Raw genomic sequence first — 15,135 nt, 5'->3', positions numbered from 1 at the left:
TAGGTGGAAAAAGAAAAAAAAAAAAGCCTTATCGATACACGTCGGCTATATCGTGGACGCCAAGGACGCAATAGGCGTTATATTGTTGTGACACGAATGGGCACTTAGGATCCCGCTTGTTGTGGCTGTGCTTATATTTGCGCGCGCGGGCCTGCCCCGAGCGAGATCTCGATATGCCGTCAGAAGTGGGAGACGTCTCGTAAGCAGCAACTCTCGATGACATTATTCCATCCCGGGGATTCAGAAAGCGCTCGTCAGGTTATGTCGAAGGTCGAGCCAGAGCCGTCAGTCATGTTTGCCGTCCAGCAGCCATCAAGCTTAAATTTTAGCAAGGCAGCTAGAGGCCTTCCTTGTCGAGACAGCGGTCATTTGCGCCAAACTGCCCAAAAAAAGGCATCTTGGCGGAAAATTGTGGCAGGCCTGCGCCAAATAAAGCACGAAAGCCTCCATTCGTTTACGCTGCCTCGCTAGTAAAACTGGAACCAGAACCTGAAGCACACCATTGACATAGTCACCATCCTGGAACTCAATGGAGCTGCCATGGCCACGGCTATAGACGATGCCATCTGATTTCCATTGGCTGTTTTCTTGCATTTCTCTCCGGTCGATGTTTCAATGTACTGCCGCGTTACGATCTTTTTTTTTTTTCTGTTGTTGTGCCGTTTGTGCTTCAGTTTAGTATTCTTCGTACCATCGCGGCACCAGAGCTCACTCGAGGAGGCCTGATGCCGGATCAGAAGTAAGCCTCGGGTAATGTCCAGTCCCAGCACAGTTGTTGGCTGTGCTGCTTTAAAAATAATAATATTAATATTTTTATTGGTGGTTTGTAGCGCGTAGGACGCGCAACACCTAATGGAAGTCTTAAGTGGACGCGCAGGTTTATACCGCGATATACGCAATGGGAAAGTCATTCAATGGAGATTAGATTATTTTGGTAATTTCAGCCTGCGTTCCTCATTGATGTGCATGCATGTCATGTCACGATATGTCATGTCACTGCGCGGAGTTCTGTTGGACCTGCGTCCTGCATATATGACATCCGGGAGTTGTGAAATTTACGACCGAGGTCAACTGAGCTGCTTATCTCCCGCTGTATCTCAATTGTTGCAAAGACATAGTTTATTTGCAGATGAGCATCATCATTACCAGCCTATCTTTATGTCCACTGGAGGCAGGGCGAAGGCCTCTCGCATTACATCTGCCTTGCGCTAGCTGATTCCAACTTGCCCTTGCAAATTTTCTAATTTCGTCATTCACCTAATTTTATGTCGTCCTTGATTGCGCTTCCTTCCCTTGGCACCAATTTTGTAACTCCAATGGTCCACCTTTTTTGTGCCCTACGCATTACATGACTTTTCCAGCTCCACCTTTGTATCTTAATGTCAACTGTAGAATATCGGCTATCCTCGTTTGCTCTCTCTTCCACACCACCCGCTTCCGTTCTCTTATCATTACGCTTAACATTTTTCATTCCATCGCTCTTTGCCCGGTCGTTAACTTCTTCCCGAGCTTCTTTAACCTTCATGTTTCTGCCCTATATGTTAGCACCGGAAGAATGCAATGATTGCACACTTTTCAGCGACAGTGGTAAGCTTCCAGTCAGGAGTTGTTAATGCCTGCCGTATGCATCCAACCCATTTTTGTTCTGTAAATTTCCTTCTCATGATCAGGGTCTCTTTTGAGTAATTGACCTAGAATAATGTGCTCTTGCATATACTTCAGAGGCTGACTGGCGGTCATGATTTCTTGTTCGCTTGACAGGTTATTAAACATTACCTTTCTCTTTTGCATAATAATCTTCAATCGTACTCTTACACTTTCTTGGTTAAAGTCATCAAGCATTTGTTGCATTTCCTCCCCCGTGTTCCAGAACAGGACAACGTAATCTGCAAACCGAAGGTTGTTGACATATTCGCCGTTGATGATCTCTTCTAAGCCTTCCCAGTGTAATAGCTTAGGAGAACATACAATACTCTTAAGGCATAATTCTGCGTTCCACTTTTACTGAGGGTTGCTGTTAAGCGAGAACTTTAGATAACCTGGAAGCGAAGGCCGTTGCCTTAAAGGTCGAAGGTCGTCAGAAGGGTGCGCTCAAGCGGTATTCTCGGGCGATCACTTTCAGAGATGGGGCTCTGTTCTGGACATTCCGCCATTTTCTTTGGGGCGTGACGTAGGTTCGACGTGCACAAAATGGTGCTGATGGCCCCGCCCCGTTTTGCTTCCGTAACGTGACGCAAATTTGACGTTTCCCCTATGAAACTGTACTTTAAGCTATGAACGTAACGTTCTTGGTAAAGCAAAACAGTTTTCCTACACAGTAAAAATAAAGCAGCTAGCTCAAGGCATACGATTTTTCCGTCGAAAACATTTCTCGCTTCCGTCGTTTGCTGTGTACAAGCCATCGTCTGCTTCTTTAACCAGGATGCATGTCCCCGAGAAACGGAATGAGTCACCGTATATTGGCGCTAATACGCTTGTTTTCTACCTTGAGGCGCCATACGCAACCAACATGTGGTGATAAGCGCACATTCTAGACCGCATTATCACTATCTCGTGAAACGCAAGTGGCTCGGCTCGACTCTGCTGGCTGAGAAGCGCCCGAATATCAGCGATGGCATTGAGCCCGCCAGAGGTATACCCGCTTGTGCGACGCAAGCGTCGAATCTCCGTTCACTTCGCTGCTTACTCGCATTGTGTGAGGAAACTTCAAGGCGCCGTCTTGCATACATTTCTTTTTATAAATTCAAACTCTGGCCGTTGTCATAACCTCCGAATATGTGAGGAGTCGTTAATTTTGATTACAGTACGAACGCAACAGAGAAAAGTGCAAAAAGTCCCAGGAGGTTTTTAATGTTCACGGATATTATTTGAAATTATCACGTTCTTTTTTTTTTTAATAGAAACAATGACTCAAAACACAAGTACCAACACCATCCGAAAGCTTCGCATAGCTATGAGCACACGTTATAAACAAGATTTTCATGACCCCAAACGACGGGGAAAATACGGCGATACACATGCCTCTCGGCCGCCATTGCATATGGCTGCTCGCTCATTAGCATAGTTCGCGCGGCTCGTCGCACCACAAATTCTGGCGGGAGATCTCTGCAATGGTGGCCCAACGCCACGTTACGCAACGTCAAATTGATGTTTATGAAACAGCCCTTCCTGTGATACAACGGGATATTCCTTAAGCCTACCAGCAAGCCGACATAGCGGCTATCCTGGACCGCCATCACATATTCGCGAAATTACAGATGCATTGCACAGGCTTTTGCGCGCTACCGCTCACTTTCTTTTTCAAGCGCTAACGTCGGAATATTGTTGCCAAGGGCCAGAAAAAACAAAACAAAAAACATTAGTCGATAAAATCTGCAGCTCCACGTCACGTTGCTTCATCTTGATGAAAACGCAAAACTGCATTTCGCAACACTTCCGCTCCCGGCACAAATTTCAAAACACGTGATCTCTCGACAGCCAATCAGAGAGTCAACATGGCGGATAATGGCGGCTGTGCAGTCGCCGTGCGTATGGTGTACTGGAATTGGGTAGTGTGTCGTCCGGGGGCGAAAACGTGCCTCTTTTTGCGATGATGGCCGGGAGTACTGGAGCACGCCGGTTTACTGCAGCGTGATCTGTCGCTGCAGCCTGGAGTCATTGGTGGCAAGAGGAAAATAGGGCAACACAGGGCCTCCGGGATTGGCAGTTATGGTTGTCGCAGAGGTCATGCATGTACGTTTGGAGCTCGCCGATTGCTTGCTGTGGGTTTTCCTGCCGCGTTCGCACATCCTTTATGCGCACGGCAAGCGCTGGGTTTGCTTGTGTGCGTGCGTGCATTTGAGGTTCCTGCAATAACGATCATAACTCCGGGCTGCTATAGATCGGGCACATTGAGAGCATTGGCTGTATTCTTTCCTTTCGGTGCCCTTTTATGGAGCGAAATATCTAAACGTTAGCGGCTGCATTCGTCACAGAGCAGTATTTTTTTTCTTCAGTGAAACCTGGCGACCGCTTTTCTGGCTGATACAAAACGAAAGGAACCCCCTGCAACCGACCAGGCAGAGTGTAGGTGCTCTTTCCGGGCTTTTCATCCTCGTGTCTTTCGAAATATTAAAATCATATATCATATGCGTACTTACCGAACGGAACGAGCAGACGAGTGTTTGTCTTCTGCAACCGAAACGCTGAGCCATTGGCTGAGCAGACGATCAGGAACACTGCATGATCTGCGGTCGAAAACGTGCAAGCATAGACGCCGTTATTGATGTATCTTAACAGTTTGTATTATTTAGTTTTTGCAAATTATAAGAATTTCAGTTCTGTTTTGAGAGCGTTTTAGTTTATGAATGCAGAAAGTTTTGCACAACATGTTTAAATTTCGCGCGCAAGGCACGCCGGTCGATCGCAGCGCCCTACTGGTGACGTCATCCCAAAAGCGTCCTCAGTTCTGTCATTGTTTTTCCGTACGGACGACACACTGCCCCATTCCATACACCATACCATGCGGGTCGAGAATAGAGCCCATGTTTTCACTTTCGCGAGATTTCGCGTGACTCGGCACCGGACTTGACCGCACATACAGCCGACGGCGTTTCCGGCGCTGTGCCAAGCTCGCTATCTACGCAAAGCGCCAAAAGCGCTGCCGGTCGTATACTTCGACACACCCACTGCTGAGTCTCCCGAAAGTGGACTTATATCTCCGAAAGTAATCGCCCTAGAATACCGCCCCTGTAAACGTTCTGGTTCGAAAGGAGGCTGGAGCCGTTCGCATTTGTTTCGATTTAAACGAGTTACATAGCTGTGTTCCTAAGAGAGCGATGTTCACACACTGCCTACTATAGATGACTCTTGGGTCTCTTAACCGAACATTTTCATAGGAAGGCTCTGATATCTGTCAAGCTATCCGAGTTTCAGCCACTGATCGCGTTCACTACGCCCGCACGGGTGATATTGCCTCTAATGATTATCTTTGAATCACTTCAGCGCCCGAGTACTTCCACAAAAAAGACGTCGGATTGCAGGTAAAGTGGGCGCGGTTAATCTAATGGCCGGAGCACATTTTCACTGCCGGCGCCGCGTTTTATGTATGGAGCGATGCCGTGCTTCGTCCCGCGGTCGCTATGGTGGATCCGAACCATGACGCAGCAGGAGAGGCAAACTTTGCCAAGTTGTTTCCACTCCCGCTCGACATGAACGACGTGATAAAACAGACGGTACCGCGGCTTAAAATGCGCTGCTCGTGAGATGCACTGTTGTTACGCATTCTGCCGCTCTATGCCGCACATGTGCGTTCTTGGTTCGCATGAGATTCACTGAGAGCGCAAGGTACTTTCCAGGCGTGCGAGAACGAAAGGCGCAGTATGTGTTAAGCGACAAGGAGCTACGGGAGCGGCGGAGCTCAATCTATATACGCTTACTCACATCCGAAAGCTGTGCGTATATGAGCGGCCTTCATTGTGCCGCCAACTCTGCAGCCATATACGCTGCAGCGAACCAGGTGATCGCCACAATGCCCTTCCCATGACGTTTTTCTCATTCTCCCGTCGCTTTTCTGCGGCGTTGTGCAGTCGTTGGCAGGAAGTAACCTTGCCGTTGCAATAGCTAAAATTCCATTCGATACTCGGGGCGGTGGCAGTTTCTTGTCCAGTGCTGTACATATCAAATGACGGTAAACGTTTGCTCCTTGCAGGTTCTGGTTGAGTTTGACAACGCCGACTGGAAGCGGCGCGAGTGGATCCGTGTGTACGAGGACCCCTTCGCGGCGTTTCTCGTTGAGGAGACCCTGACGTGGCATGTGCGCAACTCCGATGAATCGCCGAGTCCCGCACTGGTGAGTGGCTTCTTTCCCTCCCTCACTGCAGGTGCGCGGCGGATGACGCTGGTTCGGCACGTGTGCCCGCCTCATCACGACCGTGACGACTTGGGAGCTTTTATAAACGCACTTGGACGTTCAATACCTTAGAGTTCACTGCGCAACATGTGGACATTGAAGCGCATATGGCGTTGACTTGCATTATTGTTTTATTTGTGTGTGTGTGTGTGTGTGTGTGTGTGTGTGTGTGTGTGTGTGTGTGTGTGTGTGTGTGTGTGTGTGTGTGTGTGTGTGTGTGTGTGTGTGTGTGTGTGTGTGTGTGTGTGTGTTTTATTTACATTCTCTCACTTTTATGCCTGAGGCTATAATATATTCGAAGTTTCTGGCATGTCATAACTAGCTGAAAGGCAGTATCGCCTGTTCCTCGTCTTCCTTCCACCTTTTGTTTTCGCGTTAGAAGTTTCATTATTTTACTTCCCGTGCCATTGTCGATTTCACCGTAGACATTGTCGATTTCACCGTAGACATTGTCGCTACGAATCCAGGTTTTTGTCCTTAGATGGTACATTTAAAAACCGCTGATATTTCCTTATGTTTCGCCTAATTAGAATGTAGGCCGCGACTATAGCTAGTTAACTTCATATAGTGTCCCGCGTTTCCCTGCGAAATGTTTATATCGTCTATCATTTTTAGTGGCGCGCTGTGTAGCCTTTTTGTTCTTCGTCGGTGAAGAAATATTTCAAATGCGCCGCACATTAAATAAGCGTATTCCTAGCTGATTCTCTTGCTACATAAATGTCACGTGGCGTGCATCTTTCTGTAGAAGGTTAATGCCACCTAACTCTCTTTCCGCGTTAAGACGAGTTTAGAAGTCAGGAGCCGGCGACACCTAGTAATATCGACAAGCAGTCTGTGAAGGGCAGTCTATTAGAAACCGCTGCACGCATTTTCAAGAGAGAGAGATAGAAGCTTTAATGATATGCTGGATATGTTAGCCTGACTGTTTGTCTGACATGCTGCTTCGGGTGCTGGGTGATGAGTATGATATATGAAGTGATAGGAACACTTAACGGCACATAAAGTCACACACACATGTATACACATGTACACTATAGAGGTATTTACAAAGTTTCGTTAAGGCTCGGGGCCCGCAAGAAAATTAGCAGCGCTTTTGTGGCGTGTAACAAGCAAGTGGTCATGGTCCGAGAATGTGCCGCAGTTCCAAGCTCGAGTCCCGTTGCAGGTGTAATGCCGCCTTAAAGTCTCTCTCTCTCTCTTAGCAGCAGCGCTCGCACAGAACACGTTGCAGGTCAAAGCACATTGGCGAGTCCGTCAGTTTAAGCTTGCACTTGAAGTAGTTCGTGTAGGCCACGTTGAGTCTGATGCGGTGTAGGCATGTTTGGTTTTCTTGCCTATTGAAACCTCGCGACATGTAAAGGTCACGATGGATCAATTTTGTCTTGGGCTCCGTACTGATGGCTCGCATCTGTCTAGAGCGATCGATGGAAATACCAAGCATGTGCAGATACCAGTGTCGCCGCGTCTTTTCTCGGGAAAGGTATCTGGACCATTTCTCTCAAAGTGTCGTGTCCAGCTTTGGCAGCATGTCCAGCCTGGATGTTGCCTTGTTTTCCGCAGTGGGCTGGTAAGCACTGCAGCCCAACGCTGTGATACAGTTCGCAGGCTTTATTACACGGGCGTCTGATATCCATCACGAGTTGTCCGTGCATGCGTGGCGACTTCGGGGACTGCAGGACCGCTCTTGAGTCGGTGAAGATGGCCCACGACTCAGCTCTCTGGTCTGTGATGTAGATAAAAGCTGTCGGCAGTGCAGCTAGTTCAGTGGCTGTAGCTGAAGTGCGGTGACTGAGAGTGGCAGGGACGGTAACACTCGCAGACGGAATCCAGACACCGATGGCAGATAATGTAGGCGTAATGGAGCCACCAGTGTGAATATGACGGTGGGCTCTGTAACTGGTGTTAATATGCCTTAGAGCAAAATATGTCGGCACTGGGCCGGGATTATTTCTCTTGCTCTTGAATCCAAGCACGAAAGTGACACTTGACCACGAAGGAACTTTCCATAGTAGCTTCGTCATAGAAGGGCTGGGAGCAAGTTTCGCACCACAGGACTGCTGTCTGAACCAAGCGGAACTCCGGCAGCAAAGTGCATATGGACTCGAACAAACTCCTGCTGTAGAAGCATTGAAACCAATAGGCGTCTGTTTTCTGCAAAGGTTCATATTCTTGATATGTTTTTCGGTAGGCCGAGGCACATCTTCAAGACTTTTGCTTGCGTACCTGTGAGTGCTTTTACGTTTATTTGAGAAATGCCCTGTCGCATAGGAAGGCTACATCGCAGGAGACCCCCACAGAGAGCCATATGCATACCGCCGTATACCGGCACGCCACACATCTCGGAAGCCACGCGCGGACTTCGAGGGCGCGTCGCTAGGTGGCGCAGCGTGTCCAGAGGGTAACGCAAGAGCGAAGTCCGGCGGCAGTACGCGCCACTTACATGACGCGTTTTGGCTGTGGCAGTCCGGTGTGTGGCTCCATTGCTTCGCTGCTCATCGCATTCACGTCGACATTAATGGTGAGATGGATTCTGTCGGATTTTTTTTATAAATATTTTTGAAAAACAGGTGGGGGCGCATGCATGATAGCTAAAAAAATGGTTGATTTAATCCCCATAGTGAACTTTTCTTTTTCGTTCTGTTACTTTATTGTGCGTGTTCATAAGCCTTTTATTTCTGTCCATATCTATTAAAAAAGCTTAGTGCGATTTTTTACCATTAAAGTTTTTCTCGATAGTTGAAGCAAATACCACTGCTCGAGCGGCTCACATTAAGCATTTGGCGAGCTAGAGTTCAAATTCTCACATCGCAGAAAGGGTCTTTCTAGCAGTACGAGTATGCGTTCTTGTCAGGTAACTCCTTCCATCCAACGATTACAACAGCACCAAGACGCGACGAGGCCACTTCATTTTCCAGTTTTAGTTTTTGTGCTATTAGTTGGAATTGTGCCCTATATACAAGCTAGCCGAAACCTACCCGCAGCTTCAAGGTCGCTTTGAGGTATTTTATCTTGTGAAATGCCAAGTACACCCTTGAGAAAAAGTAAACTGGCCACAGGGTCTAAATTTCTAAAAACTAAAACTAAAAAACTAAATTTCTTCGTCATTAACATGCATAAACTGAAATTAACGTGTACTATGCAAAGTTTGCAATGCCAAGTTTGGGCTGCAGCCTTCAATTTCAAGTTGCATTGACAGTGAGAGGAAAAGATTGGCCTTATCGCGCAATCCTTGGTCCGTACACTTTTGTGTACACGTGTAGTCAACAACGCACCTTGTTTTCCATTTTGCGTAGCTAATAGACCACACCAGTTTAACAGACGACACCCATTAAACGTGTCCATCTGGGGATCTTTGAAACACTTTTTAAGTATTGTAGTAGACGTATTTAATCGGGGTAAGCTCAAAGCCGACCACACAGTTAATGAGGTGGTTAAAGGGGTAACTGCTGTTGAAATGGCAGTCTGTAAGCTCGGATACAAGTTGCATAGACGTGTATATTTCAAGCGCCCCTTTGTGTTTACGAACCTAGTAGTGTCGGTATTTTCGTACATATTAAAAAAAAAAAAAAAAAAGAAACGCCACCTGATTCCGCACGAAATGCTCATCTCGCAAGCCTGGGCTGCTGCCCATTCGCGCTAGTTTCGTAAGTCTCTCATATAAGGGGGTTGCGCAGCGGGAAACATTGTCCGCGCATGGCGTCACCCTGAGTCTTGTGTAATTTCGCCAGTGAGCATTATCGAAAGCGGTTGCCCAAAGCGTTTGGAGAGGGAGCGCGCGATGCTCGTTACGCAGTCTGCTGGCTCCGATTGTACTTGCGATCGTGACCTTGCGACCCATTTCACTGCTCATTATGATGACCGCGCAAAGGGCACGGCCTGCCATGAAGACGGTAGGCGAAGGAGCGGTCAAGCGCGTCACGTAAGAGCTTGACCGCGAGGTCACTTGAGCCGGCTCCGGAGTGCCTTCAAGGAGTTGACTGCGCAATGAGAGGAGGACGGAATGAAGGACTCAAAACTTACAAAAGAGCAGACCGCCAAATTTAGCACGCGCCGGTATTAACGTACGGATGCGCGGTGTTTCTGGCAGCTCGCAGTCTCTTCTCGTACTTGACACTGTCAGATTCGCAGTGCCACTTGCCCAAGAAAAACTATATATAGGGGGAGCGTAATAAGTATTTGGAATACGAGCAGGCGCGGAAAGTCTGTTGTAGCTTAGCGGTGTGGAGCATGCCATTGTTGGAAGATAGATACGACAGAATGAGCAACAACAACAACAAAGCAGACATATGGGTTGACTCGGATGTTCTATTTCGGGAGAAGCATTATCAATAGACACAACACTCAAATATATTCAGGCATGCCTAAATAAAGCGGACTTTTTCTTTTTTAATTTGATTCTTTCCATACAGTGTTACTATTTTTTTGCCCGACGCGCATGGCTCCTTTTATCACATCGGTAACGGTGCGGTGGTGGCATTCCAGCCGATCACCAAGAGTTAAAAAGGCGTATAAAGAAAGGTCAGTTCTGACTTAGCAGCTGGGCTGCATAGACACACGCGCCCGTAATGCGGATGCTACAAAAAATCGGAACAGTGTCAGTCACTGCGCGTGTGCGTAACTATATTAGCGACTTGAAAAATTGAAATTAGCTACGCATAGCAGCGAGGTAGCGATTATCACTAGTATAGTAATCGAAATTAGAAAAACAAACCATCCTGCACCACGTGTTTTACGGGCGAATAAAATGATAAAACTTCTTGATCATGTTGGCTGGGTTTACGAAACATTGTATTTTCGGCTTGAATGGGACATACGAAGGGAAAGACACGCACATTACTTTGTGGGTGCTTCTCTTTTATATCTCTAGCGCCCAAAGACAATGTTGAATAAAATCTTACTGTTTTGCAGCTCATGCAGGCACCTTTTCCTAATGCGCTTTTTTTTTTTCTTTTGCTTCTTCTACTTCATCTGTGATGAATGTTTCTGAACACGACCATAAAAGTTCGTAGTGTGCTCACATTTGCGACAACCGAAATTTCAGTGATACTTGATGTTCTTTGAGGCATATATTATCAGTGACTCGGCTGGCCGACGTAAGCATTGCCGCATGAAAAAGGAATCGCGTGGACGCTGACAGAAATAAATTTGGCTGGCTTGTGTTTAACAAAACAGCAAGATTAAAAGTTTCTTTAACTGTGGAGCAAACATACTAGAGCCTATTTTTATCCGAGAAAAAAGAATGCAAAAGCCGTCTACCAAAAGTGCCTAACGGGTTAAATCAAGCTCGAGGAAGTTTTAGTTAACGAGCCGTCCGATTAACGTACGTAGCCTTACTGCCGTTGCATTGTTACCGAGTTTGCCGTAAATAACATTCAGCTCTTTTGTAAACATTTGGGTCGTCAAATACGGCAATGCACTGCAGTAGTAGTGGCTGTTATTCTTTTTCCCCCTAAACCTAAGGCTGCGTTCGAAAACAACCATCAGCTTTCGCGAATAATAGAGGAAACGTATCACATTGAGAAAATGTGTGCGTCAGCTGCACGATATTCCGCTTGTTAACCGGTAACACAGGTTTAGCAGGTGGCTTTAGTTTTTGTTGTTTTGATGAATATGTTACAGTGACTAACCAGTAACTAGTGAACCTTGCTGCGCGTGCTCGATCATTTGGTTAGGTTTATGTGTGCGGCGTATGTTCCGACAAGGTAATCCCTCTTCGTGTGGCCGTCACTTGGGCTATTGTTTATTGTTGCGCTTTAAAGTACTCGCAATTAATTTCAATTAGCCAGTCCGCCTCGCCGTCCAACTAGTAAATGGAGTGATTGTGCAGGGTATTAAGGAACTTCTACTGAGTCGCCTTGAGTTTCTGAGTTTAGGAAATGCGTCCAAATCGAGATAACTGTAAATGCGTTTTCATACGCCCACCTTCAGTGGGTACAAATAAACATCGCAGTTCGGTAAAGTGCACCTGGCGTGGTGATTTAAGCGGAAATTGTCGCTTGCTTTGTACGTCGTGCTAAATTGCGTTTCATTTGCGAATGGGACTTTCGCAATAATTGCGTGACTTCGACAGTTTCCTGGCGTAAACTGCACTTTGAAACGTTACGAAATTCTTCCGCTTTGAGCGCTCTATCAAAAGACAACTTGCAAGGCCGGAATACTGTGACGATTCCGTTTAGCGCATGTTCCTTCTTCTCGCTTCGCCACGTTACGGCTGCATCATCGGCCGGTCGTAAGCGTCGGCTGATCGGAGTGTAATAGAACCGGGCGAAGCGAATCGTCCCGTAATTTCTGTGTCTTGTGCTGTCGCGTAAGTACTTGTTAGCTCAACGACCGTTTTCTTTTCGAAGCGTAGCTTCGCGAACCCTTCCGGACTTTCCTGACCACGGATGCTCGTTGCAGCTGCGGTCTTGCCGAACAGCTCTATACTTAACATATAAAAAAAAGAAATTAATTACGTGCCTGATAGTGGGATCTAACGTCCCCCCTCCCCCCCAGCACAGCAGCGCGATGCATCAGGCCGCAGTCGCACGTACACTTCTATCGTTGCCAACGCCGTCTAGCTCTCGGAGACGATCGCCGCACTTGTGTCGCAGTGCGGCGGCAGTTTGTATGAAACATTTAACGATTTAAATGAAATTACCATTTCAGTGGCCGTTGGCAACAAATTTGAGACGGGAAGTCTGTCGGTTGGTTCTCCTGCCTCAATTTGGTTGTCGAGGTGGCAAGCCCGCTCAGTTGCCTCGTTTTGTTTCCCTATAAACATACGAACCGCTTCTAGCCTCTAGCTGACCTTAACGGCATGGCGTTTCAGGATTCACCATGTCGTCCACCTGCGTCACATTTCCGTTCGTATGTCGGAAGTGTGAGCTACCTTTTACGACTGATATTCTGCAACACTGTTGCGTCATAAATGTGGGAAATCATGGTAGTGCCTCGAAAAAATGGCAGGCTTCATCTTTGCAATTTAACCCCCGCAAAGCCCAAATAACATTAAAACAACTTGCTCGCATTTATTTTGGCCATGGAGGGTATAGTGGTACGAAGAAAACAGCAGAAATGATAACTGAACAAAAAACATCCGGACAAAAAATAATAAAGTATTAATTTATAATTTATTTGTACAATTTATATATTAATTTCTAATTAATAAAATGTTACTTATTTGCTGAACTATCCACAACTGAAAGAAGCAGCTTCCTCCAGGCTATCAAAAAACGCTCGTAAGGGCTCTCTGTTGTGTTTCCAGTGCTTAAATCAGTCTCTTGGCATCCAATTCTGTGTATCAGAAATATGTTTATCTTTGTGGAGTTATGCGTACGCTCTGAACTTTAGCATTTAAGAACAGATTGCTGAAATCGTTAGTTTACTATATCGCAGTGAAGCGGCGCCGCAAAATGTGTGGGCGTGTAGACGAAACACAGCTACAAGGTCAGATGCAGCCTACAGCCGCGCATGCTTTTTTTTTAAATGTTTACAGTAGCAATAAAACTGTCCATTTGACGTAAGGGATAGTTCTCTTCTGTGGTCACTTTTTTCTTTGATCGCCTGCTGGAAAAAGCAAGGTTCTTCTACTTTTGCCCGGTGCTCCGCAAAGTGCTGCCATTGCGCACTTTGTGTCCCATTGCAAGCGTTTCGCGCCATCAAGTGAAACCTCTGTCCCCTAATAGATTCTAGCATCGATATTTTAGCCGCCAGCGAGTGGAGGAGGGGGGGGCTTCATCTGCGACTTGCCCGCTTCCCTAAAGGATGGTGTTCATATCGCCGAATTCACTGCCACAAGTCACTCGTGCCCGCTGCACGCATTCGTGCGCCAAGATGTAACGTATAAAGAGGTCGGTGGAGACGTGCCTAACGTTATTAATGGGAGCGTCACTGCTGGCTTCCACTAGGCTTACCCTGGCGGGTAGGCGCGTCTTCACTGCGATAAAAGGGCCGCTTGGGGGGGGGGGGGGGGGGGGCTGTCGCCCGCGCGAAAGAGCTGCGCGTACGGGGTCAGTGGCCGGGCTGCGTGCCAGGATGAGTCACCTCATGCCAGGTGCTGCGTCCCAGGCGGTGCGCACTGCTGTGCGCAGCAAGGTGCTCGGGCCACGGCGCCGCCTCCTTTTCTGTGCCTGGTCGGGGCGTGGTCGAGGCCCGCTGGGTGTACAGTACCGCAGAGGCCGAGGAACGGCGATGTATGCGCACAGCGGCAGGGATTCGGCAGAGATTTCCAGGGCACGTCGTGCCGACTGCGTGCTGCTCGGCTTTCTTTTTCGGTCGTGTGCGTCCACGTGGCACTCTCGAAATTGTGGAAGGTTTCGAGTTTGCTTTTAAATGTGCTCCTGAGGTTTCATTGCCGAGTTTCCACCTCGTGGAGACTTCGCCCGCGTCGTCAGCCCTGCGCAATTCATTTTCCTACTGCCACGTGTTCGACCGCCTCACTCATCTATAGCAAGCCGTTGTGTGATGCGTTAAAGGTTCACTACTTGTACCCTGGAGAATTGGGTCTTGGTGCTTAGTCCAGGATTAACACTGTAAGTAACGCTAAATACAATAACAGGGACAAGGCGGATCGCACTGTCGCATGTCCTCCTCGTTATGCAACAAAGAACAGATACCATACTTCGGCACATTGCAGCTGATGCAAGATGTAAAGTGAGCTAATTTTAGGGTACTACGCATGGCTTTAAACAGCGGGTATCTTTATAGAATCTGAATGTACGGTTTGCAAAACTGCGTAACCGAGGTAAAAAGGCATGTATGCTAATGTATACGTCCGCTTTGTTCTTTCTTAGCATAAAGACCATGTAAATCTTCTGTATAAAATGCGCCAGAGAGACCGCGTTATACAAGTTCCCTTTTCTTTTTTAATTCGTGCTCGTGTACGCAGTTTTGAGATGCTAACTTCGCGACGGCGTAATTAGCAAATGTCGCTTACATTTACACCACCAAGTTCCAGGCGGCCGTTAAAATTTGAGATGCCCACAATTCTCGTAAATAATGCTCCTTTAGGAATATTTGTCAGTAACATTTGCGTCAGTCTGCACAGTTTGACTGACCTTCCCCGTCGGAGGCGTGACGTATGACGTACAGATGCCAACGCCGTATCGCGAGGTGGTTGCGACTGATACTTGCTTATCACCAAACTGGCTACAAAGCGTCACCGGCTTCCCCCGCGCGTCGATCTAATCGAGGAGACCATTTCCCTCCCACTGATTCGCAGTGAAGGGAAACGAGAGTAAACTTTGATCCCAGATATCTGGAAG

General features: G+C 47.4%; 2 protein-coding genes across 5 annotated transcripts in view; one reads left to right on the top strand and one right to left on the bottom strand.

Annotated features, from left to right (window-relative positions):
* Nucleotides 1-15,135, top strand: part of Kdm3 (Lysine demethylase 3) — a 284,403-nt gene that overhangs the window by 95,622 nt on the left and 173,646 nt on the right. For all 4 annotated transcript variants that reach the window (XM_075676459.1, XM_075676457.1, XM_075676461.1 and 1 more), the window contains exon 2: nt 5,690-5,830. In XM_075676459.1, the coding sequence (XP_075532574.1) occupies nt 5,690-5,830 (141 nt within the window). The remainder of the gene's footprint in view (nt 1-5,689; nt 5,831-15,135) is intronic.
* The window catches only part of LOC142565893 (uncharacterized), a 171,399-nt gene that overhangs the window by 16,462 nt on the left and 139,802 nt on the right, over nt 1-15,135 (bottom strand). Inside the window, exon 3 of the mRNA XM_075676474.1 lies at nt 4,140-4,226. Coding sequence (XP_075532589.1) covers nt 4,140-4,226 — 87 coding nt within the window. The remainder of the gene's footprint in view (nt 1-4,139; nt 4,227-15,135) is intronic.

Source organism: Dermacentor variabilis, unplaced genomic scaffold (assembly GCF_050947875.1).
Source record: "Dermacentor variabilis isolate Ectoservices unplaced genomic scaffold, ASM5094787v1 scaffold_12, whole genome shotgun sequence".
Lineage (NCBI taxonomy): Eukaryota > Metazoa > Arthropoda > Arachnida > Ixodida > Ixodidae > Dermacentor > Dermacentor variabilis.
Note: the sequence above shows the minus strand (reverse complement) of the source record. Positions and strands in the feature narration are given on the sequence as shown.